Below are 27565 nucleotides of genomic sequence, written 5' to 3'. Positions count from 1 at the left end.
TTTAACTTAGTAACATTTGTTCTACCTCAAGGGTGGATTAGAAGAACTTTTTCTCCAAGCTACCAAGTCACCTTACAGACTGCAATTGATACCCTTCAGAATCCACGGAGTTGCTGGGTGAGCTATAAATATGCAAAAATCTTTTGTGTTTTGAACATATGCAAATAAATAGAAGACTGCATTCTGTCTTGCAGCAGGTGGTCTGTGCTACAATGATGCTTGCCTTCATGAACTAATGAAGATATTCACTGCAACCCCAATCTGTTAGCCTTTGCTGTAGCAATCCTTGTGCTCAGATAAGCTGTTCAAGACCTTCAGTCTGATGTTACCTACCCAGCAATAAAGTTTTCTGTTGTACTTAGCTGAACTTGGTGGTTTAGTGTTTGTATTAAAGACGCTTTGATAAAAGGTGCTGGAGGTAGGGCTTCGCAAATTCCAATTATGACTTTTCAACTCTTAAATCCATCATGAACTACAAAGCTGAGTTTCATCAATGCAAGGGAAGATGCTATAAAGCTCTTACCAGAAGAGAAAAAGTTGACCTAGTCTTGTCTTCAGGACTAAAATACAAATTCCTCACTTCAACTCTTTTTCATAGCTCCAATGAAAAACCAGCAAAAAAAGAATTAAAACAGAGAAAAAGATGCACTGGTAGATATGCAAGGAGGAAAACAACCCCTTAACTGTAGCTGGCTCATGGTTAAACTACTAAGCAGCTGTGATTTTATCTATATGTTGGACAAAATGGGGAAAAAAAGGTCTTCTTATGCTGGATATCACAATAATATTATGAATTACCTTAGTGATGAGTGTAGTAAATTCCTTCAGAGCTTTTATGTCCTCAGACTAGGATCTGAGTATCTTACAGCCACTTTTAAAGTGAATAATAAGAGATTTTTGGAATGAAGTGTTGCATTCTCTCTGCGTTGTAAACAGGAATGTTGAAGCACAGAGTAGATGAAACGGCTTGGCTGGTGTCACACATGGAACGAATAGAAACACCAGTAACTGAACACAGGCCACCAGTTCTAGACCATCTGTCTGCCAGCCATATTTCTTCTTCATGATTCTGTCTGTGATTGGTTATTAAATTCATTTATCAGTTTTTTAAGTGGAATGTCACATTGCAGTGTTTATGCAGTGTCTTTTCAGTTGTATATGATTTACTTTTAGAAACAGATATGTAACTTATTTACAGAGCAACTGCAAGCCTTCATGGGAGACAATACAGTATTTATATCTAAATAGTAAAATAGACATGACTTGCTACTCTGCTTCCATTTGTTTTTCTGTTTTGCTTATAGAGCTGTTGACAGTTTGTTTGCAGTATTTCAGCATAAAATAAACAGTTGCATCTGAACACAGAGATTTTATGTCATTGAGAAAACCAAATTCTAATAAAGATAATTGTAAGTAAATTTACATGTAGATCAATAATATCATGTGGTAGAAGATTTGCTACATTTTCTAAAACATTTACCATTGCAGGTTGGCTGTCTCTTTCTTTCACATGATCTTTTTGCATAATCCACACTGCTAAATAATGGCATCTCTTAACTTTCCTTGGGACTTACGGATACAGGGGACCCAGTGTACTTAACTGCTTTTATGTATTTAATTTAAATGTTTTTTTACCTAGCCTTGGCAGGTGTTGGAGTAGGAGAAAAAGCATGCTTACTTGCAGAAAGAGAGTTTAGGGTGGGGGAAAATGTGTTTCTTTCCACAAAGACTACAGATCCTCTGTGGACACTTTTTGTTCCATACAAACCTCCATGCTGATCAGAGCTTTGGGCACTTTCAGGATTAGCACTATGCCTATATCTGAAAAGCAGAAAAGTACACGCATAAAATAAAGAGTAAACTGTGAACATGAGACTTGAAAAGTGAGGTGGCATCTGATTAAATCATTTTTTAAAATACCTTTTTTATTTTTTTAAATTGAATTCAATTGAATTTTTTTAAAAAGGAGGTGAATACTGAAGTTACTGTTGATAAAGAATGTCTCATTATTTATGTTGGTTGAGATTGTGTGAGTTTATCAAGACATCTAATGGAACCTTCAATGAAAAGTAAATCTGTAGCCCAACAGGAGGTGAACACCATTACCTAAGGAATTATTGTTATATATAGCCAAAGGAATGGTGTGCAATAGTTATGTGCATTCTCAGTTCCAAATTAACTCAGCGACTGCTCAAGGAAATGGCCTGCCTACTGTCGTAGCCATGTCACTGCATATCTCTGCTTGTATTCAGCAATATCAAAAACATATGGGGATGGTTTTGCAAAGTAAAGGGAACAAGAAAAAAAAAGCAATATTGTAATATTGTAACATACTGGTGTAAACTGCTGTTATTCCTTTCCTTTCATTGCTCCATGTGATTCAGTGGGAAGTCTCATCTCTCATCTTCTTTAAAGGATTATTTACAGGGGATGATTCGTCCCACCTGTCTTAGACACCTGTGGTAGGATGGGATGCCTTCCTCTCAGAAAGTGCCTCTCCCTGTCTCCAGCATGCAGATGAAACCAAGATAACTAGTTTCAACTAGACTGAACTTTTTGATGACAAGTTAGACCAAATAAATTCTACCTTCTGGCTGAGGAGGGCTTTGTTTCTATTGGAAAAATTCCAGAAATGGGCAAAAAGTATTACAGATAAGTGCAAACCTGCATGTCAGAAGAAATTGGAAAGACTGGGATCAGTTAGCTTAGATAAGAGATTAATAAGAACATGCATGACTGAAAGAAACATAAAAAAGGATGTTAAAAAAGACAAGAACTCCGAACTAGTACTTATCTTTTATTTTAACAGAAGTACAAACACCATGTCAAAAAAGTGCAATGAGGCTTGCATGAACACAGAACACGTTATATAAATCCTAATATTCAACAGTATTCAGAAAAGGCTTAATAAGCCTTTTACTCCTATGAGGAGTAAAACCACAGAAAGTTTCATTAAGTAGACTTTTATTTAGGTGAGAAAATACAAACAGAGTATAAGGCATCCAAATATCAATGAGCACTGGGAAGAACATTCCTCTGTGAATGCCTGTTTCAATACTTAGGACTGTTGGCAAGTACTAGTATATTTTCCTGAAGTATCTCCTATTGATAAATCTTAAAGGCTGGGTACAAGCTAAAACCGATTATTTGATCTACTGTGGCAATTTTTGTGTTTGTAGTCTTTATTTCTAATGTGAAGATTTGAGATTTCAAGGTAAAGCTAGTTACTTTCAGATGCTATGCAAATGATTAGGTTTTGCATTAAATCCTCTTATGGTGTTAGAGGGTACACTTGTACCAGAGCATTTATCCATAATATGTGAAGTAGCTTTCTATAGATTGCTGTAGGAATGTACGAATTTTGGAAAAATGTGAAGTGCCGGTGAAAAATTATACTCTCTGAGTCTAATCAGATTCTTGTTTTGAAAACATAATTTTGTTTTTTTTACTTTTTCCTATTAATTTTCTTACCTATGGCAGTCATATCTCAATAGCAGAGAAAAAACTACAGAACCGGTTCATGAAAGAAAAAGGAATTTTACCAGTGGGTGGAAGAATTTTAGTGTAAATTCTCTGATTTTCTCACTTCTTTAGGGCTTTTTTAAAATTAATTCATCTGTGATCCCCTATGGCAGCAAGGAACATAGCTTTTAATGAAACTCAGTATAGAGTATTGTATTCATGATGTAGCACACACCTGGTTCACAGACCTCTGCTTTCAACAGTGAAAGCCTGCACTTCCCAGTAGTGGGAATTTGCAGAAACAGAATACTCTAGCTCCATAGACTGGTAAAGAGCCTTTTTTTCTGTAAAGAATTGTGAATATAGATGTATTGCTTCTCTTTCTGAGGCATAGCATATGCTGTTATTGTGCATCTTGAAATTACTTTAATAAGATATTGGTAAAACCAATATTATTCTTATTTAGTACATCTATAAAGTCTTTTTTTAACATAAAGACAGTTTAATGAAAATACGGTTTGGCCAGTGTAGAATAATGGATTCTATAAAATATATTTATTTATTAAGTTTAGTAAAACTAGGATTTCTACTGAATTTATGGTTTCTATAAATCTGAAAAGCGATTTGTTTACCTCTGCTGTTTTCTCCTTAAACCTGCTTTTAGCATGCATTTGTATTTTTGTGCTTTGATGTGTATCTGTATTTCTTGTTGAATACAATACTGCTATATAGCAGCACACCTAATGAAGCATGCAGGTTTAATGATAGTTTAGTTCAGTGTTTAAAGTATATAGTAACATATATATTAATGAAATAGTCTAGATAACTGGCCTGGTTTTCTTTAAATAAATACTAAAACTTCCTTTTTATAAAGAAAAAGTATGTGCATTTAAAGATTATGTTTGTATGAGTCCATCTGTTTTTATCAAGGCAGCTTTTGAAGCAGTTTACGTTATCCAGCTCTATGCTACCCTTATGTGATGCTTCATACTGAAACAGATGGTGAATTCAGTTGATAAGCAGGGAGAAAAAAGAGAAGAATTAATCAGAAGTCATAAATATCTGAAAACCTCGAAGTAAAAAAAATTGACACACAGTTAATGCTATTTTTACCTCTTATACAATGGGTTTTTTTCCAATATTATTTAGTAAGTATAAAAAAAAGAAGCACAAAAGTGATTTCAGATTCATTGTAACTACATTTTTTTTCAGGCACTCTTTTTTAAAATAGTTTCCTAAAATAATTTCCTAAGCCCTCTATTAATATCTAGAAAAATTTACTTGCTGGCTTCTCAAATTGAGATGAAGGTGCATAGGAAATATGTAGGAGAACAGAAACACTAAAATATTAAATCTTTGAGTAAAAGTTTTTATTTTAAGGTGTCTGTCATGTAATGTGCTCTTACTAGAGGGCAGACAGCATCAGTGAAAAGTGTAAATTCCTGATACAAATTTCAGAAATCAGTATTACCTCCTGACTGATGTTCCTTGATATTTATGCCTCAAAACAAATAATATAATCTGGCCCATAGGAAGAAAATTTATGACTTGCAGAGTAGAATACAAATACTCTTAGAAACTTGCACTTTTGCATTACTTTACATTTCACAATCATATACGCAAACTCATTAATCCATCACTGGAATAAAGGCACCTCTGAGGAGACACGTGGCAGAAATGTATGGTAATGCAAGAATCAAACTGGAATCAATACGTAAGGCCTACCGTATGCAATTACAGAGAGTTGTTTAGGTAGGCAGAATGTAATAATCAAAGGTATAAGGTTGACTGCGTGCTTCAGTAATTCTTACTTATCTCATGGCGGGGGTTATATTTCATGTAATGCTAGTCACAGAAACCATAGTGCCTATAGTTCTGAAAGTACATAGAAGACCAAGAAGTCTGTTCTGGTTACTTTGTAGTATCAATAGCTGATTGCAAGGAGACTTTCTGATGCAAATAAAATGAATTGAGAGATATTAATATTTCACTAAGTGTAGAAATGCTTTAGAAAACATTCTTATTAAAGCTTACAAAATCTCATAGGAATGCCAATGTTTTAAAAAGGGGTCTTGATGACATTTTGCTTTTTCCAGTACTGCATGTGAAAAATGGTCACATTCTTTCTTTTTCTATAAAATATTATGGAAAAGCTGTGTATCTGAAGTTGACCTCAAAAACTGAATCTTTACAATAATGTTACAGTTCATGCATAGTTTAAGAAATTAATTCTGTAAATGTGAACGTAGAAGATGCAGTGTGCTATGTCTACCAAGTGAGGTACTAATAGCAGACTATTATAACTGTATCTCTGTGCTTCAGTAAGTCAATGGTAGGTACTCATTCCAGCTGCTGTTAACCTGTGGCAATATTAAGAACCAGAGCTTTATGATGTATACTGTTCCCTTCATGTAGCACAATAAGTGAAATTAGTTCCTGTTTTCCATTGGGTTTGTTTCATTTTGTTCTTTGAGGAAATTGTGTTGTGGTTTGAAAAGGATAATGTATGTTGAATGCTGTCCTGCCTAGACCACATACGATAGTATAAGAAGAATTTAAATTAGTCAGAAATATTTGGTAACCTGTATGCAAAACAGGTCTTGGGAATCAAGTTTAATCACATATTGCTGTGCTAGTTGCTTTAGTGGTATTTTTACTAGTTTTCTTCTTCAAACTAGTCCTTTAGGCTGTATGCAAGTTTGATTTGAATCACACCACGATGATAGTCCTGTGTTTAGTCAGTCACTAAGTAGCATGTGGTTAAAACAAGTTAAAACACTTTGCAGTAATAGACAAGCTTCTCCAAAGTATTTAAAAATTGGAATTGAAAAGGTAAAAGCAGTCTTAGCAAAAATTACCTGATAGGAAGGTTACAGTCATTTTCATGCTCTTTTAAATACATTGTAGAAAGGGAGCTCTCTGCAGTGAGTTGTTTCTGAAGTGATGTTCTGCTGCTCACCCTGAGGAAGGTGCTGGCGATGTTCCATGGGAACAGCACTAACAGTCCCTGCAGACCTCAGGACATTGCAGGCATGCCTTTCTCGAGCTATATCGTCTGTTAGCAGCAAAGAGCTCCAGCAACTTGGCAGATAGGTTGTACGTGGTCAGACATCCTTAAGGGGTCCTTGAAACTCCCTTTTGAGCAACAGCACTTCCTTTTCCCACAGTCCACATTGAAGCTGCTTGGGAATTCTGCCTGCACCTTCAGTTTGGGAGTCACAACTAAAATTTCATGTGACTATATCAGTGAACGTACAGTAGAACTGTGCCGTCTCTCATCCCATCCCGTCCCATGTGCATATATCTTCAGCATCCAGGATTAGCAAATATGTATTAATCTCTGCTACATTAGCTCTGAAGTTACAAATCCTCACCACATCTAATGATATGAACTCGTCACTGTCAAAGACTGCATCGACACGCTCGTCTATGACACCAGCTGTTGAAGTGGCCAGTTTTCCTATATTGTTCCTTTTGTAGGACTTCCTGTTACTGTGAAAATTCTCTGTTACTGGAAACATAATTTTCCTCATCATTATGTTTCTTTTCTAGCTGGATCATAGCATACTAGAATACTGTTGAGCACAAAGTGAAAAGCTCTTCAGAATGGCTGTTCTTAAGGGATTAAATGATTATCATCTCTGTCCCATTTCTTTCATCTTATAATCAATGCCTAGATGGTATTGGATAGCTCAGTTGAAGTAATTATATATTTGAAATAGAAATTATTTGATCTCCTTTTTGGTATCACAGTGTTTCAGACAGATGGATTTCTTGCCATTAATTTTAATATATTTATGGTTCCTTGTAACTGTCCCCTTACCTGAAGACCTGAGTGACATTTAGAGCATAAATCTAACAGGAACTGATATGCTAAAGGTAAGATTTCAAACTCTCTTATTTACATTGATACTAATAAGTACAATTAAGGAATTAAGAAATGTTTCTGTACCTGAACTGGGCGTAGAGAATGGGAGCTTGACGCCTCAGAGAAGGCTTAAGGGGAGACAGGATCTTTCGCTTGAGTAATCATCAGTTTTCAAAAGCTTTTATTGCATCATTATTATATAATTGTTAGTATTCCTAAGGTGAATTGATTATAGAACAGTTTCTGTTGATAAACCTATAATATTTTAGTTAATATTGTATGTCATCCATTTTGATGATTTGTACAGAGACACTAAGATTAGTATGTCCCTGAAGAAAATTTAATTTGTATTTGTCCTTTGCTGAATAGAGTGTTTCTGGATTTTCAGTCCTTTTTTTAATTTAATCTTTGCATTTGAGATGAGGCATGAGAAGTTCAGTTTTTTATATCACCTTAAATATAGTACTGTCTAATAAAATTTAAATGGAATTATTAAAAGTGACTAACAGACACATTACTTTCTGGGTCTGTTAGGCATCTACAATTCTGTCTCACTGAAAATAAATTACACTTTGGTCCTCTAACTTTTTAAGCGTTTTTGAATTTTTTACATAGCCTCTTAATATTTTGCTTTTTTCCTCAATTATAATATTAGATCTGTATTTCCCCCCTCCAAGCAATTTCACAACAGGTTTCTAAAACACATTGCTCTGATGTATTTTGTTTTTTAACAATTACATTAATCATCACTGACATAGAATATCCTGGTTCATGTAAGATATGTAGTGTCACTACAGTTGGAAGAAACAGAAAATGCTCTTCTACTCAGATATTTATATGTGCTTTATTATCTTTGTAGCTGAGTCATTTCTAGAATAAATAGGGGTAGCACTTAAGTGTGATTGTGTTTTCCTTCATTGCCTGCTATTACTGCAAACAAAAACTTGTTAGATGTTTTGGTGAATTTGTTTCAAATTGCTGTATTATTATTACAAAAGAACTAGTTACTGAGATTAAGATCCAAAAAGTACATCTTGTACTCGATAGCAAGTGATGATGCTTTAGACATTACGAGCATTTGTTCAACTGTTTTAGACTATTCTCTGTCAAAGCTCTATCTACAGTACATAATAAGCTTTGTCCTTAATGGGACAGAGCTGCAGGTTCTCAGTTGATCCTTTAGGTATTCTGTTCCCAGACTACTGGATACCTTAAAGATAATGACAAAGACATAAAACTTGGCTCAGTATTTTAGAGGAGCTAGTGTATAAGATGAAAGCAGGTTTGATGTGCTTATAGTACCCCGGGTTGCTGCGGAAATGTGCTGCTGTGTTCTGTACTATATTGAGTTTCCTAAGGGCTAATGGCTTCTTGCCCAGGATATTGCATTGCTGTAGTCCAGCTGAAAGGTGACAAAAGCATGTATGACAGAGGCCAAATCATCCACAGCAAAGACAGGATGAATTCTTGTGCCTGTTTCAGAGTTACTGTCAGAGAGAGAAGTCTGGCATAGTTCTAAATTATAGACTGACTTGCCTAAATGGGGCTGTGTAAGACCAGCCAGTAGGTACTTCACTGTGCCACAAGCTCCTTTAAGTGTTTCTTCCTGCCACCAAGTGTGACTTACCTTTTTCTCAGTTTCTGCTTCCACCTTCTGCTTTTTATCCATTGGCTGAAGTATTGAGGCAGTTTGGTGACATTGTGTTACTGTTAGCAATACAATATGATAAAAGGGTGGAATTCTGTAATGCCTACATAGTGTTTTCACTGGAGTTCATGACAGCTTTCCAGGTCTTTCTGCCTCTGTGTCTGTATTTGAAATAAGGTTGAAGGAAAAGGGAACTGTGAGGTACATTTTTCTGCTGCTCATCTCTGGTTATGGCTCTCTTGAAATCAAACGTTTCAAAACAGTCGGCCTCTCTTACATACAGTTCATAGTTCATTAGCTATATCAGATGCTGTAGAAAGGGTGGAAAAAAGGAGCAGGGATGACTACGGTGTTCATCGTGTGGATTGTCTGGCAGTGGCAGTAATGGTCTTTCAATCCCATGTCCTGCAATAAATTCAGATCATGACAGATGATTGGTAGTATCCAGTTGAAAGTATAGGCAACAAGAATACAATAATCAAGATCTAGCAGGAATATCTTTTGAATGTGACGTTGGATTCAGATGTGTATGTGCAGCGCTACCATGTCAAGGTGCTGTCTTAACTTGCGAAACTAAGCATAAACTTTGCTGCAACATGGCAGCTGCAAAGGGATGAGCAGATGTGCATTTGAAAGCATGAGAAACAAGCAGGCTGTCCATGAAAGGTAAACATTTAAGAGTGTGAGGAAATTGCATCATTCATCAAGGAGGGCATTTGTCACTTCATTCAAAGTTTGCATCGTGGGTTTGCAGCTTTGGACAAATAGGAGAGCTCAGCTCACCACCTCTCAGCCTATTCATGTGCCTATGACCTTCAATACTCAACTTTTAAATCTTTTTAGAAAGACAGCATCCTATGTCACAGAGCATCTGCTTTGTCCATGCTAGAACATCGTTTCAGGAATGACTTAGGGGAATGAGTATTGGAACACTGATATTACTTCATTCTTTTCCAACATATGAATTTTATTTGAAGCTTTTCAGATCTGATCCTACCTACCATGGAAGATTTCAGAGTGCAGCTTTAAATAATAAGAAAAACCATGTCATATATTTTTTTTTCTGAAGTCTGCAAGTTAGCTAGAGAATAATATTCTTCTTTTTCAGGATTAGAATAAAAAATATTAAAATATAATGGAGAAAAACCCTGGATACTATTTAGTTACATTTAATTGAGTTGCTTAATGGTGTTTAATTGTTTTAAGTTTTCCAGGGAACACAGGGAAAGTGCAGGTGACCATCTGCTCAGACTGGAGCTTTAGGTGGGTATGTGCCCTCCTCTGTTTCTACCAAACCTGAGTGACCGAGGGTAAACAGTTGGCACACAGGCAATCCTTGGCTAAGCAGAGATGTCTAACAAGCCACCTCAAAGATTCGGCAGCTCTGGAAAGCAGGGTGACTGCTTGCCACTTGGAGTTAAAGGAAGTTTTAACCAAAGTTCCAGTTGAGATAGCACTTGAATGAACTAGGACTCCTCTACACTGATTTGTTTTTTCCATGTCTTCTTTTTTAGGTATAAGCTCATTTTTTCCAGGTTTTGTCTTTTGTACTTTATAGTTCCTTGTTAAATGAGACCTCAAGCCTGATTGGGGCTTTTAGGCAACAGCAGAAGGTGCATATTAATAACAAAAATACCTTACCACTAGGTAAGGTATTTCATGTTTTCAAATAAGTCTATTCAGAGGAGGCAAAAGGATGAAAATTTTGAAGACATCAGATATATCTAAACCCATCATTTTTAAACTCCCTTTTTTCCTCATCTGATGAGTTAGTACTATGGAGAAAATAATCTCTGAGTCAACCTCAGTGCTTTTACTGAGTAATTAAAGGCAGAATTAGTAACTCTAAAGTTAGGTGTCTAGTCGTCAGCAAGGATGATGATTTTAAAGCAGTTGCACTTAGTAAAATAAGAAGAGATGAGGAATTAGCTGAACTTTTTACTTAAGTATAGTGATTAAGGTTTTTTAAAGATACTAGCTTGAATATTTGTACATTGCAGGCTGTATAATTTGGCTAATTTTTTCCTAAACTTTTTTGGTTTATTCTTCATTTTGCCTCTTCTTAGCCTTTGCCACCGGTTCATGTTCACTAGCCTTTGATATTAAGTATCATCTCTATAGAGGTATGCTATGGTCATGTCAACAGTGTCTGGTGGAAACGGAGTAACTGAATTCCTTTGGGCAATTTCTGTTTCTCAGATTTTTTGGCAGGTTAGATTTCTGCATCACGTAATGTTTTAAGTCTTTTCGAAAAAAACAGACACCCAGGTTGAATGTAGTATTCCAGTATCGGTGTTATCCATGGCATTTTGCATCTGCAGCATATATAACACTTTTCCCTTATTTGTGTAACTAAGGATGGGTTCAGTACATGTCTTGACTGCTCCTTAAAAGCTCACACTAGGTTGCTTTTCCACCAAGGATCCAGAGCTCTTCATGATCATCTTTCTATGATAAACCTCCCGGCTGGGATATAATCTGCATTTCTTTTTCCTAGGCTTCTAATTTTGACTCTGCAAAAAGCAATTTTGTTTGAACAAGCAAACTTAATGCACAATTCAGACTGTTGTGTCCAACTACCATGCCTTCCACATTACATGCTGTTGCATCATTCTCTGAATCATCCATCCATTATGTATTATTTATAATTATATTATAGAACATTATATAGTTATATAATGATTATATTACTAAATACTACCTATTAAGTATTATATCACATATAATATATTAGGTGCTATATATAATTATATTACTAGATACTATTATGATACATATAATATATTATAAATTCTACTTAATTCCAAGTCAGGAATGAAAATATTTATTAATGATGTTGTTCCTAGAACTGCTCATTAAATAAATCCACCAGAAACACATACATTTGGTAGTGATTCCAAATGGCAGTTCTTTCTTGAGCTCTGCAAAGCATTTCTTAACTCACTTATAAAACCTAGAGATCCTTGTAGATTTCGGTAGATCTTTTCTAACAGGCAGAAGCTTAAGAACAAGCAGTAAAAAAGACTGACATAAGCAAGGATCATTTATATTTGAAGGGTATGTTATTTTTCCTAAGTGAAAGAGAGTGAGAAGACACATGACAGTTGACAGTTGCACACCAAAAAAAAAAAACCAAGATGAGCTAGAAAATATACTCAGAGAAGTAGAGGCTCAGAAGTTCTTCTGTGGAGTTGTCCTGATCAACAGAAAAAGGCAGAAGTGATTGAGAGGAGAGGGACTGGCACAGTTTGCTCACTGAGAAGCATTCAGAGAAATAAACTGAAGAGTTACTCTACCCAAGTACCACTACTAACCTGATGGGATCAACCACGGCATGAATGATAAAGACTTCAGAAGACAGAACCAGTTAAAAAAGAAGGGACAAAAAGGACTAGGGTGTCCAAGTCTATTTCCATTGTTCAGAGAGAAAACCAGGGAAAGCATACATCAGTGGATAAGGAATACTGCAGGTAGAAAATTGGGCATCAAGAAGAAAGTATATTTCAGTTATTGAGAGCAGTACTCAGGCAGCGAAAAAACTCAGAAAAAAAGGACAGTGTTTATCCCAGGGAAGAAACAACTGAAGGTAGTACATTGTTGGTGGAGTTCTCCCCTCAGTAATGAATTTGTTCTCTACTTCTAAAAATAATTTTTTAAAACTAAACAGCATTGAAGGTAAGGTGAAGTGCATTTCTACCTTAGTAGTAATACAATTCTGTGACAATTTAAATGCTTCCTTAAGCTCTCCTACCTGACCAAAACTTCTGACTGCTAGTACTCCAATAGCATGTCCTGTTTCAGGAAGCAAAAGCAGGAGTGTCTTCATAAATCTTCCATGTTCACTAAAGATCAGAATGGCTTTTCTCAACACATAGGTTTCTAAAGAAGTGAAATTAATATACACATTAGTAACAAAACAGCTGTGGAGCTCTGCAGGAATCCCATCAACAAGGAAGCAAGCAGGATGAGTAAAAAGAACCAGCTGGTTAATCAGAAGAGAAGGCAGCTTGTTGAAGAAGCTGTCATCCTTGAATCTTCAATTGGTGGGTCATTTTGTCCTCAGCAGGGACTCATTGCGTGAAGTCTAATTTTTACTCTCACTGCTCAATCAGTATGACAGCTTTGGTTCTAAATGCAGGGAAAGTCTTGTCTCTGATTTAAATTATTCCCCGATTGTTTATTTAAAAATATCAAATAAATGTAACATTAATAAAATTTCGATATAATCAATTTAATCAATTTAAGCTCAGTATGTGAAAACTTTACTCTTAAACTGTTAAGATTATATACATGTGATCAATTTCTGCAGTTTGTAGCAATTATTTTTAGGTTATTTGGTGGTGGTAGTTTTTTCCTGAATAATTGTGTGAATACTGAATAAAGTAGTGAGTTTCTTGCTCAGAGCAATTCAAAGTGTGAAATACGAAATTTCAGCTGTTGTAGACCCACAAGTTTGTATGATCATTGTAAAGTTTAATGCATATTCAAGCGATATTGCTGCTTATTCTCTGGAATTACATTGTAGCCATATGGGATATTTTTATGAATGTGTTTGTTTCACAGACTGGTACTTTGAAAATTCTAACAAATGTTCTGTTCTTTTCACTGCTGTTTCAATAAGCAGTTTACATAGCAGAAAATAAAAGGGTTTTTTCCAGTTAATATGACTTCCTTTTCTAGCTTACATTCTTTTTCTAGCTTACATTTTTTTTTATTATTGCCTATTGGCCTATTGGAGCCAATATTAATTTATAAAACTGTGACCAAATATTAGGAAAACATCTTAAACACACCGGTATTTGTAATATTATTTTTTTTTTTGGGGGGGGGGGCGGAGGCGGGGGTGGTGTTATTATAATTTGAACTGTAATTCCCAAAGAAAGAAGTCAGGATTGAAGTTCTTGGTCAGATAGGGAAGACATAAGAACAAATTTGGAGTCCCATGTTCTTAACATTTAATCTGAGGAAAAAGGCAGTAAAGCAGTCATCTCTGACTCATGGCTGGCAGGCAACATATTACCCTACAGATCTTTTGACATTGTTCAAGTCACAAGGAATAAGTTAAAACAAGGGCCAGCGGGCTGAGAGCCAAGTATCATTTACCCATATTGCTTTGAAGCTCAGTGCGTCAAGGAAGGTTGGGAGAACATTGTAACAAGTGGCTCTATAAAGCAAAAGAATGTGGAAGGAAAAGATGTCAGTAATAGGGTTAAAAAGAATCTGCTTACAGTAGAGAAACATAATTTGGAAAATTTTATCACTGGGGTACATACAATGGATGATAAAAAACAGGAAAGATAGTTCCCTTGGAAATTGAATCACGATTTTCTGACTGAGGCAGAGGAAAGATAGTGTCAGAAATAGTAAAGGAGCAGTAAAGGAAGATCCCTGCATCACAGGGTAAGTTGCATTTCTTCAGTACTTCTGCTTCCTTGAAAATACAAGTTAGATCAAAACTTATCATTTTGTATTAGTGAAAAAAGCAGTGGGGTTCTTAGATGCCTTCTCCTCATGGAATCACCACAAGTTTCTAGCATAGGCTGGCTCCCTATGATGTTCATATTAGATTTCCATAAATAATACCATGAGAAAATTTATTTTAACAGAAAATGGGCTTTGGATTGACAGCCAGATTGGAAGAGGGAAGGTAAGGCAGATGTCAGACCTGAATGGTGCCAGGAACTTAAGCATAAAACTACACCCGGAAATATTTGCAACAAGGACTCCAGGCCGGAGTCATTCATAGCCAGCAGTCCTGCTGGCCTCTGGTGTCTAGGTAAGATACAGAAATTGAAATGTAGAAAATATTTAATGAGACAGTAAATGTATTGTGAGAGTTGCAAGGCAGTATAGCTGAATGGCGCACAGTACTTAAAAGCAGTTTGGATACAACCTAGCACGGCAATTCAGGAAACTGCAGTTCTTAGCACTTTTCTGAAATCATTTAAAGAAAATGCACTTCTCTTTACTCACAGTATACACCTGAATAATGAGATAGCAGTGAACTTGATATATGTAGATTTCAGAGATTTATGATAGAAAAGTGTATGAATGCTTAATCTCATTTGTATGGCTAGAATAAACAGGGAAAGCCCACCGCTGTTCTTGGTATGTCCTAAAACCAGGGAAATGTAAATTGCAGAGAAATCAGGATTTGAAGACCCAGCCTTGTGTGCCTGGCATGCTTTTGTCTCTGATTCAGGAAGACTAATATATAATATTGCTAAGTCTTTCAATGTGGAAGAAAAAATGTGGACAATTAAGAAAATCACTCTAGTTCATGGACTATAATGAAATTATAGTTTCATCTGTTCTGAGAAAATAGTGGTTAGATTGCAATACATAAAAGGCCATGTATTATGCCTCCACATGTAGGCATTTGATAAATTGTAACTTTGTATAGAAGGTTGGGGCCTCTGTAACTTGTTGTTTCTCATAATGCCTTTGTTAACTGGGAACTAAAATTGTTTGGGAACAAGTATTTAAAATAGCTCAAATTTCTAACTTTATTTGTAAACAGAAAGTAGTCTTTTTATATTTTATGAGTTATGGTAACTGTTAATGCTGTTTTACCCAAACTTAAATGTATCATTAAAGTTTTTAATTCATATATTAGACAATAAATTATTTGAAAAGTCAAGTAACCATTTCTATCACTCTAAAGAGATACTCTTTTTTTTTTTTTTTGGGGGGGGGTGGAGGGCAGGGACCAAAGTGAACCCCTATTTATGTAGAATGCTGTGAGAAGGAACCCTGAAGTTTTCATTCTCAGTGGTATATGCCATATTTATATTTCTCTTCCTGCATTTGACTGATGTGATATATCTGGCATTTTCTTCTCACTAATCTCTAGGAAAACTTCTGCATGCATAAAACAGATTAAATGAAAACTTCCTTCCCAAGGCTTAACTTCAGTTCTCTCAAAGTCAAACTGAGGACCATTCATCTTTAGCAGTATAATTAATGACCTCTAAAGTTATTTACATAGTGGAGAAATCTAAGCTAGTTTTAAGCCATCTTGTTCACTTGTATACATCTGATGTACAGCCATGATATCAGAGATCTGAGCAGAGGTTAATTTATCCTGGCTCTCATGTGACTTCTAGGGTTTGTCCTACTGAGCTAACCAACTCAACGGCAGTTTCTGCTGGCTCTGCAGTGCATTCACTACTCTTTTTTTTTTTTTTTTTTTAATGGAAATGATTACTTAATTCTCTGATTTACCACTCAGGACAGATATTGAATTATCTAGAGAAATACAGGGTAGAATCAAAATCTTTGATCTATATTTTTTATGTTTTGGACAGATATGATGGATTAATGGAAAAATGATGTATAAATCAGACAGATACAGTATATTTCAAATTGTGTGCCTGCTTTAAAAGGAAATGCTTATGTGACATCCTTTCAATACAAAAAGAGAAATATGACCAAATTCAGTATTTGTGTTTTTGTCTCAGGAACTACAAGATCTGACTGTATGTAAATTGTTGTGGGGTTAGTTGGGAAAAAGCTCAAGTGGCTGATTAATACATACAGCTATTTATAAAAAGAATAGGCTAGGCTGTATTTGCATTTGGATACTTTTTTGATAAGTACTCATTTCAGTGAATTAATAAACATGAAACTTAAAGAGGCAACTTATATTAAACATTAGTCCTTTAGGTTATTCATTTACTCTAGTCAGATTTATGGTAAAATACTCCTGTCAGAAAGAAAGTACCATTTATCTAATCCAGTTTCCTATGAAAATACACTTAGGTGGTTTTGGGAGTCTTCAGTTACCTAATTGTATAAGAGAATAATTTATATCTCACAGTCAGTAACTTGTGATGCTGATTATTACTCAATTTTCAGTGAAAGATCAGGCAATCTACTTGAGGCACTACATACCTTGAAATATATATATATATATATATATATATATGTATTTTACTAAGAGTGTTAAATGAATAGTCACCTGTGAAATAAAGATCAATATGCTGTGACATAGTATTTTGATAATCACAAGGATGAATATATCATTTGCTTCAGCTAGATGAAAATGAGAATTTAACAGTCCAAGGTAATTCTGACTTTCAGATTACTTTTGGCAAAATTCCAAAAATCCATAACATTTAAATAAATGTTGTGTTTCTTCAGATTACAACAGCTAACTACTTACCAGATTATTTGTCATTTATTTATCACCCAACATAATTTGCTAATCTCTGCTGTAAGGTTCAGAAAGTGATTCTTAATTCAAAGAGTCATTTAGTGGCTTTCAGGGTGTTGAACAAACGCTGTGTAAAGTTGAGGGCCATTTTTCAAGAGTAGCTTCCAATCGTAGTGAATATAAACATTAAAGATATGATTTATGCCCATAACTCAGTTACTTTGGGTGAAATCTTTGCCTCCTGAAAATTAATGGCAAAACTCCCATTAACTTCAGTTTAGCCAGATTGTCAGCACCGACTTCTAAAACACTCATGAAATGGTCTTCCAGAAATAAATTCTGAGAATACATCATAATATTAAAAAAATAGATTTTTTTCTATTTGATTATTATACATTCTCTCAGGTACTTAAATCTGTGCATTTTCTTTGAATGAACTAATTTACTTGCAAGTAGCACAGGTTATAATGATTATTACTGTCATTAAAATAGGCTTTTTGTTAAAAATGCTTCAGTGGTTGATCCTTTTATGCACCCTTTTTATGCAGATCCCTTTTATGTACCCTTTGATACATAGAGTCTCTGAGAAGGGTACTTAAATTATCAGGAGTATTAAATGACTTGCAGGTTCAAAACAAATAAGAGGCGGTACTTAATCACAGAGCAGGTGTTTTAGCCATGGACTTCACATTGGTTCAAAAGGCTGTTAGATAAATCTGTGTAATAAATATACATCATGAATAATTACATGCAGACATATGTGTGTGGTTTAGGAAACTCCTGAACATACAGAGAATACACCAAGGGAAGGTAAACCAAGGAAGTATCACTTCTCATATCCCTGGATATGTTACCTCAATAGCTCAACAACCTTATTTAAAAAAAACAAAAAACAAAAACCAAAAAAACGCACCTTATTTAAGTTAGAAATTTTTCTAGCTTTGACTTCACCTTCAACCTATCATCATGTTTTTCCTTGTAATCTTAAAAAGATATTTACTATCTAAAATATTTTCCCTAGAGATATACTTATATGGTCTTGATTTGATTGGATCAGTTCTCCAAGCTTTTTTTGAACAGAGTATTTTAATGTCTCGTTATGAGGCATGTTTTCCAGAACTCATGTAATTACTGTAGCTATTTTCTCAATTCTTGTAAGTTCCTCAGTATCCTTTTTGAAGTGTGGGCACCAGAAAGTAGACACAGTATTTCCCTCATAATTTTCCTAACGCTGCATTCTGAAATAAAATCAGTCTTGTATTTGTTTTAGGTATTATCCTGCTTATACATTCAAGGATCATATTCACCCTCTTATGTAAAGCATCACAGTAGGAGATAATCTTCATTTGATTACTTTCTATGACTCCTCAGTCCTTTTCAGTCACTGCTTTCCAGGACAGCATCTCCATTTTGTAATTATGACCTGCATTTTTTCATCCTTCACTGGTGAATAAGTTTGCATATCTTTGTGTTATACATGTGGTGTTTGAAAGGTTTCCTTTCACAAAGAAACTGCATGACTTGTCCATCTCCAGCTATCATGTTGTCCCCAAGGACTTGATTAAGGGTGATCATCATCTCAAACTTGTCCTTATTTGAAAAGCAATAGAATATCGTCATGACTTTGTCTTAATCTAGAGCCAACAATGAGCTGAAGGAATTAATTTCATTTAAATATTTCCATAATGATAGCATCATTTCATACATTTATGGCCCTGTAAGGTTCATCATTGCACCACAAGGCTTGAATTTTGTCTGACCAAGCCTACCTCACAAGAGGTTAATAGTTCATCGACAGAAAAGTTATGCACTGGTACAGATCGTTTACTGCCAAGAGATAAGAGGAATCTTACCAAATGATGTTAAAAGTTTCAAAGAGGTGGGAAGTTGGTAGTTTGAAGGATTCTTGAAAAAGACAAAGTTTAATAGTTTTTATTGAAGAGGGGACTAATAACATTTTAATCCAAATAGTACTTCATCAAGGAAAGGGGAAGCACATATTCCAAATTGAGACCCTCTTCTGTGAAGACAAAATTAAAGATGTTGTGCGTTTTTCAGAAGAAAACTTTCTTTAGTCCCATGATTTGATAGTCATTGATGTCTTGAAAGCTGGATAATCTAGAGAAACTGCTTGCACGTGAGGTAAAGAGAGGCAGATGGAAGCAGTTTTCTGTTTTCTCTTGTCTTTGTAACCTTTGTAACTGTGTTTCTGTATTTGAAGATGTTGTAAATAAATTATTTTCTTTTACCTTTACCACACTTTTCTCAAGACTGTGTTTAGAATAAGTGTCAAACCGGACATCCTATCTCTTTTGTGAGGCTTTCTCTAAAACTGAATTTTTTAAGGGTATAGAACCTCTTTGAAATGTCCAAGCCATTCAAATGATGATAAAATGTGTCACTGCTAAACAGCATGGATTATTTTGGAATTTTCAATTTTATCTATGTAGAAAATACATCCCATTTTGCATGCTGCAAGGTGGTAGGAATGTTACCATTGAACACTAATGGTGATGGCAAAGTTTGCAGCACTATAATTCTAGCAATCTTTGTGTCATCTGTAAATTTTATCAGTAATAATCATAAAATTTATTCCAGATTATGAATAAAATTGTGAAATGTGCATTGGTGTAAACCAGTCACACATTTTCCTAGATGATGAGCAAATGTTGAGATCCAGCAATTAAGCAGGTTTTTTACTTTTAACTTTTGTATAAGTGTCATATTTCTAGTAAGAAGCCTAGGCAGAAGACAAATAGTTTACAGAATACTATTTTGTCAGCCTAATTTGTAACTGCATCAAATAATTTTGCAAAGTGTATTTGATAAAACTTAGCTCTGTATGTTAATGGCACTAATTGAATTGCAATCTTCTATCAGCTTATATCAAGGAAATAAATATTAACAGCTCTTACTTTTCAGAGACTTTTTTTTTACTATTGGAATATCCACTTTAGCATATACTAACATACAAATTTCCTTTTTTTTCCTTACAACCACAAGGAGTAGTTCTTCTGTTAACATGGTCTTTGTTTCAAAATAAGCTGCTTTCAGCATGTGGAAGGCCATGGAGCAATGTGAGAAATTTTAAATGTAAGTTTGCAGTATCTTCAGACCTAGAAGTCTTGGGTTGCATGTCATGTTATGGAACTTTGAGGATCTCGATGAGGTGTAAGAACTAAATCTGTGCTGAAAGTGCTAAATTTGCAGAAGTTATATTGTAATGAACTTTTACCTCCTGCTGGATACACATAGCAATACTTGTTTTTCTTTTTAAATAGTTTTGAGATACTCATATAGGTGTACTACACAAAAAGCATTTTTTAGTTCATTAATTTTTTGTATAGAATTCCAGTGATAGGACTCTTGAGCTTTACAAAAACAATATTGGCATTGGATATCTACAGCTAAGTATAATGTCTGTTTTACACAATGTCTTTTGGGTTTTAAATACCAAATCACTTTACTCCTACAAAGGAGTCTATCAGGATTCTGACGGCTGCATCAACTTCAAAGAGTTTGAATCTGCAATGTAGTACGGACAAGATGAAGTATCACCAGTGTACTTTGCCTAAAGAATATTCTCTGGTGAAAAGACAAAGTGAAAACTTCAGATCTCAAGATATTTAAAAATCAATGAAACTTCATTTGTTTCAGCCAGCATTTCAAGAACTTTGGCTAGAAGTGTAGCTCTGAAGAACAGCCTTTGAAGCTTTACTGTTGACAAGTTGGGTGTATTAATTTACATGTGTTTGTGTGTGTAGAATACTTAAAATATTTGAAATCTCAATTGATTCCCAATCACCCTAGTTAGGAACTGCAACTCTAATTTTCCTTTTTGACTTAACGTATGAAAAAGGAGCAACTCTGATTTCCAGTTACTGTGAAATGTATTTGTTCAGTTTTTCCAACAGCCCTTTGTTGACAAACCAAAATATCTCACATGTATAAAACTGATTAAATTTATGGCTGATAATGCCTGTTTTTTAGAAATCAGTAGTATGTTTGTTGTTCCTTTATTGTTTTGCTTTCAGATATTGTTCTTTTTTATATATTACCCATTATTTTTCATTTCACATGTATTGATTAATTAGCTACATTATTTAATTCTGAACAATTATCAAGAACTGTGTATGTAAGGAAGTAAAGTAAGCATAAATACTTAGATTATTTTTAAAAAACATTTTTTTAAATGGAGATAAGAATAAATCTTTGAAGTGTACATCATGGACCTCAGTCTTGCAGGCTGAAAATTCTATGTATTCAAACCTTCAGCTGACTTTAGGGAAGAATTTGTATATATATACTTCAGCAACATCAGAGAATTACCCAAGAGTTGAGGGGAAGTATAAGGTAGTATCTGTCATTGTCTGCAAAGCTATCTTCCCTTCTCTCTCTCTCTCTTATCCAGTAACTGGGAGGTGTTCTTGCCTGCTGTAACTTTATATACATCCATCCAGGCTGTGCTACAGTGAGATAAATCTTTCTTATTCAATTTATTTTATCTGTGATCACTTACTTCCTACTGCCTTTGTGTGTTCATATTAATAGTAACAGATAATAGAGATTTCATTATGGGCACTGTCTCTGATCCTATGGTCCACTCTATTGCTTCATTTCTGTTTACCTGCCAGTTGCTAAATTGCGCAGATTAGATATTTCTTTTGAAACTGTCTAGAAGCAGTTCCCTCCTCAAGTGAGCTTACAGACGGTAGCACGTACTTAATACTGGTGTAAATAAAGTAACAAATAATAATGATCAGTGAGAGGAAGAAAGTATCAATTCTACTCTAAAGTCAAGAGAGTCTCCAGTTTCTTTCAAGTTTTAGTGAGGCATTCCAGAGTACAGTTTACAGGTGATGTATTTATAAAATGATGTCTATGTTTTCTGTTCCCATCATCTATGTATCTCACTAGGTACAGGCAAAGTGAAATCTTTCTTATTTTTAATTCCAAGACAGATGATGTACATAAATGATGGGAGGGAGTTGCAGACGGTGAATATATCAGTAGATATATCTGATTCTGTATTTAAGAATCAGATATCCATTAGATTAAATGAGCTGTTAACTCAAATAGCATGCTTTATGTGCTAATCAGTGGGAGCAAACTGGTATTAACTTTGAAAGGTGATGGCAAGACATGGTAATAGATTGGAGGTTTTGCCTTAGAAATACCAATTCCCAATAGATGAATGTTTCCATAAGAGAATCATCACCATGGATGTTAATTAGCAATATCATCACAGCCTCTTCTGAGATGCAGGACATTGAATTATTATCCCACAAGGACAGTCGCTACGACGTCTAGACACATTAATGAAAAAATGTATGACAGTTTGCTGTGGTATTACTTATGTTGTATTTTTTTGTCAGTAGACTTCAGGTTTTATGGTGCCTAGACCCTGTATCCTTCCTAAACACTGAATCTATGCAGTATTATTTTATTATGCTATATTATTTTATTATTATGTATTATTTTACCTATTTAAAAAATATTTAGTTAATAAGGAGCACTGAAAAATCTATGGCCTCTTGTTTGTATTTCTAGTCCAGCTGTGGTTTGTTGACTAAATATCTGACAATATATCTGCTATATTGTGCAAGGGTAGTCTTCTGTTAAATACTATAACAGACAGAAATGTCTTTGGGTGCTTTTCATTTTAAGAAATATATATGTCTTGTATGCATGGCAAGGAACTCTGGAAAGTGCTCTCTGTCTCCTTTATTTCCATATGCTGTCAATCCTAATTTTCTCAAGGACTTGAAAAGTTTCTATGAACTTGAATTACTGAGAATAGAAACTCCAGGAGAGGCCAATGAAATTATTCTACCATGCTGGAATTTTTTTTTATAAAAGAACAGAAAGGTATTAAAGGATTGTTAAGTGTTCTCATTTCTCCTCCCGTGGGGACTGACAGAAAGAAACTGCAGATGACCACAGCGGAGTGGAACTGAGTAGGCCCTGGTGACACTCTTTCTACTGAGTAGTTGAATAAAAATTAATTACTAGCTAGTGCTTATCTGGGTTTTGGCTAGCAAACTGCAGAAACACTTCAGCTATCACTACAAATTGATGAAATTAGGAATGACATTTATTAGGTGGGTTAGGTGGTGGCCTATTCTCAGTAATGGCTTGGGAAATACTAAAAGTAATCGCTACCCAGCTATCAGATGAAAGAGACCACATGCTTTTTATTTTTGTGTGTTTTCTATTGCTGATGTAACAGCTCAACATGAAAGGTCAGCATGAAAGGATCAGCAGAGCTAAGAGCTATGATCAACCTTAGCTTACAAACTGCAACTCTGACAACTCATGTTAAGTCTAGAGTGACATAAAATGAGTCTGTACACTCATTAGCAGGTTACATTCTTATCTGCAACATTTCCAAGCCTGTAAGGACATCAATTATATGAATGATAAGAGCCCAGATAAGTTTTCTTTCATTTGTTGGTACAACCCTGGGAAATGAATTGTGGCTGAACCTCCAGCACTGGAAAAAGTGAGTTACAGTAGCTGAAGAGTCATAGCTCTTTAACAAATAATTGCTCATGTACCTATGGAACAGCACAGAGGGGGATCTTCAGAATTTACTTACTGAATATCATACTGTCTTTTCCAAGTTTATGAGCACATTTGCTTTCTTATAATGTAGACAATTTGTTGTTTTCTTATACCTCAGTTACTTAACAAGTAGGATTTCCTTGTTAAAAATATCCATAAAAAGATTATTTACTTCTCTCAAATTTTCAAGTGAGGAATCATCTGTTTAAATTATTTGCAAATGGATCCTTTATACACAAGCTTATTGCTACATTTTATAGCAAACAGATAGATTATATAACCATAATTACTATCAAAGTATATTTGTTTTGTTCCCCTGGGGCTTCTGTAATTCAGTTTGGCTGTTGAAAGCCAGTAATCTGTGATTTCCAAAGAATGTGGATGATTTAGAATTTTTACCAAGGTCTGTAGTGGCAAGACGAGAGAACGGTTTTAAACAGAAAGAGGGTAGATTTAGGTTGGACAAATTGCCCAGAGCAGCTGTGGATGCCCCATCCCTGGCAGTGTTCAAGGCTAGGCTGGATGGGGCTTTGAGCAACCTCGTCTAATGGAAGGTGTCCCTGCCCATGGCAGGGGGATTGGACTAGTTGACCTTTAAAGGTCTGTTCCAACCCAAACCATTCTATGATTCTATTGTTTTATCAATTGAATGAACAGTTGTTGAACGATGGTCTTCAGGAAGCATAATATTCCTGGTAGACTGCACAGTGCAGCATGCTGAAATCTCAGAGAGCTTTGACTAAAGAAGATTTCAGACAACTAAGCCCAATATCAAGATTGTCCTCATTGAAATATTTTATTTACTTTTTTCCCTCATGTATCAAATAATGAGGGAAATAATATCATCGCTTTATTCAGTAATCAGAATAATAAAAAAATTATGTGCAATACATCATAGAATATGCAATATATCCTTATAAGGTTCCCAAATTAAAACTTCATGTAAAGATAGTACATTAGGTTTGTGACAGTGTTGCTGTGTCTTCTTTCTTTAATCAGCTGAGTGGGTGGTGGCTGATAAGTCAAACCCAGTAACCAGCTGACACACAAATTGTCATAGCTCAAAGAAAAGCTTTGGCATGACTCTTATTTACTGTAACGTACCATTTTTACATTCCTCTGGTGTTGTGGTTTAACCCCAGCCGGTAACTAAGTACCACACAGCCGCTCGCTGACTCCCTGCTCACCCAGAGGGATGGGGAGGAGAATCCAAAAGGAATGTAAAACTCGAGGGCTGAGATAAGATCAATTTAATAAGTAAAGCAAAAGCCATGCATGCAAGCAAATCAAAACTAAGAGTTCACTCATTTCTTCACATGGGCAGGCAGGTGTTCAGCCATCTCCAGAAAGCAGGGCTCCATCATGCGTACTGGTTACTTGGGAAGACAAATGACATAACGCTGAATGTCCCTCCCTCCTTCTTCCCCCAGCTTATATATACTCAGCATGACATCATATGGTGTGGAATATCCTTTTGGCTAATTCAGGTCAGCTGTCCTGGCTGTGTCCCCTCCCATTTTCCCATGCCCCTCCCAGCCCTCTTGCTGGCAGGGCCCAAGAAACCCGAAAGTCCTTGGCTTAGTATAAATACTGCCTAGCAACAACTAAAACCATCAGTGTGCTATCAACATTGTTGTCATGCCAAATCCAAAACACGGCACTGCACCAGCTACTAAGAAGAAAATCAACTCTATCCCAGATGAAACCAGGACATCTGGCAATGAAACGCAGTCTTAAAATTAGGATGAATTACAGCTGCATCCCTGCTTTGATTCCTTAGCATGTTCTTCGGGAAGGCTGCCCAAATGTAAAAATTATTCCGACCTGTTGGTATAACTTTTTGTGTAGAGATTGCCGGTAAAAATTTGAGAAAATACATTGCACCATTGTCTATAAGAAATAACAAGTGGGATTTTCGTCATAGTTATTAAAGGATCCAGATCTGAGCCTCTTATTTGTAAGAAATAAAAAATCAGTGATGAATTTTTAAAAAGCCTGGAGGTTGCACATGCATTAACATTTTGGCTCAAAACATAGTGTGGTTCTGAAGTGAATCCCCTGATCTTTTTCACTTTCTGTGTATTGGTTCAGCTTGCAGAGCCATTATGGTGCATGCAAATCAAGACTCATTTTGGAGAAAGGTAAACTAGAAGACCACTCTGGGTACACATGAAATGTGCTTCAGTACCTAAGGAGACATGTGTCTGAATGATGACTACTTTGTACCACCATGAAGGTCTCAAAGTCCTCCAGCATATACCAAGCAGTCTATCTGACCATCAGCAAAACTGTCACAGCAGCAAGGCATCCCATTCTCCACATCTGATTTTTCTTTTCAAGGAAAAGCCAGTCTCACTGCCACCGCAGTGTCCTCTTGGATTTGTTTGTATGGCTCCAGGCCTTCATTAGTCCTTTCAATGAGACCTTTGGATGCTGATCAAACTTAGAGTAGCAACAGAGTTTGGCAAACAGTATCATGGTGTTAGCCAGAAATAAGCATGAACAGAAATAAAGCTGTTTTTAAATTTGAGACCATAAGCAGACAGGGCAGTGACATGCTACCGTCTTTGCATGCGACAGACAAAAGGATGGCATGGAGTTTCCTAGGGTGGAGGATCCTGTGGACCAGAAAGGCACAGTTCTGTGGCATAGCTTCTGTTCAGAGAACTTCAAACAAAATGTGTGGTGAGAATATTTCATCTAGTGACTGAGCACCAATGGCATCGTAATACCAACCTACTGCTTTTGCAGTGGAGTATTTGCTAATGTAGAGTTATCCAGGGAGTGTGGTGTTTAGAATTGCTTTGATACTTATGCTATGGTGAAAACTCAGCCTTAGTCGGATGAAATCTCTCACTGACACCAAGGAGGAGTATTTCTATGCACACTAGTCAAGTTTGCATTTAGATATATAATTCTGTTAGTCATTCTAATTTAAATAAATTTAATATGCAATGTGAACATTTTATTTCTTTTACCATTGACTTTACCAAATACAAGAAAATATTGAAGAATGTAGATAAAGATGGCTTACAAACTAGTTATGAAGAATAAGACACCTATAGTAGTACATCTCATCTTAGGATGAGTTGCTGTAACCTGAGAGTGGTCTGCTGAGAAAACCCTAGTAGCTGCAGAACATTTACGCTAGAAAGAATTTTGAGATAGTTAATCTTTCTTGGAGAAGAAAGCTGTGATAGATGTTAAATAATTGTGAAATATTCAGTGACATATTGAGATGTAACAGATGTTATGGAATCAAGTCATAGTCAAACATTGTACTAATTTTGTAAGTGTCATATATTTGTTAGCGTTCCTATTTCTGGCTAAGGGCAATCTTGAGAGTCAGTAATATGAAATTCCAGTGATAAAAGAGTGCAAATAACAAGTCATTTGAAGTTCTACTTACCCACTCTGTTGGGAAAGCAGCACACAGGCACATTTAACTGTCTCAAAAGGCCTCAGAAGATTAATTACATGAAATTCAGACTTTTGACAGTATTATTTTGGAAGAGGAAAGCCCTATTCCAAGAGCCAATATGCTGTGCCCGAAGACAGCAGCCCTGAAGAAGGACCCCAAGCATCCTAGATTTTCCAAGTCCCCATTTGGAAACCAGGTCACTGTCTGATAAGCTAGCAAATTTATTAGCAACATGTTTTAAGCTTTCTTTTTTCTGAGAGGCTCTTGATCTATTGTTTTGGGGATTTTTGTTTGGTTTTTTCATAGTTAGCTTTGTGCAATGAACATATTTTGCTGGAGATTTTAATACTGCCATGTAGTCCAACCTACAGGGACAATTGCAGAATAGGGCAGATGATGGAGCCCAAAAGCCCCGTCTGGACAGAGATAGAATTTCAAAACATAAAA

At 35.5% G+C, this 27565-nt stretch overlaps 1 protein-coding gene across 4 annotated transcripts in view; it reads left to right on the top strand.

Annotated features, from left to right (window-relative positions):
• The window catches only part of EFCAB11 (EF-hand calcium binding domain 11), a 116634-nt gene that overhangs the window by 40700 nt on the left and 48369 nt on the right, over window positions 1–27565 (top strand). Inside the window, exon 6 of one of the 4 annotated variants that reach the window (XM_080395121.1) lies at window positions 32–117. The exons of the other annotated variants lie outside the window; for them this stretch is intronic. Within the exon in view, the coding sequence (XP_080251247.1) occupies window positions 32–117 (86 nt within the window). The remainder of the gene's footprint in view (window positions 1–31; window positions 118–27565) is intronic. 4 annotated transcript variants of the gene reach the window in all.

This window comes from Falco punctatus (genome assembly GCF_963210335.1).
Source record: "Falco punctatus genome assembly, chromosome: 7".
NCBI lineage: Eukaryota > Metazoa > Chordata > Aves > Falconiformes > Falconidae > Falco > Falco punctatus.
Note: the sequence above shows the minus strand (reverse complement) of the source record. Positions and strands in the feature narration are given on the sequence as shown.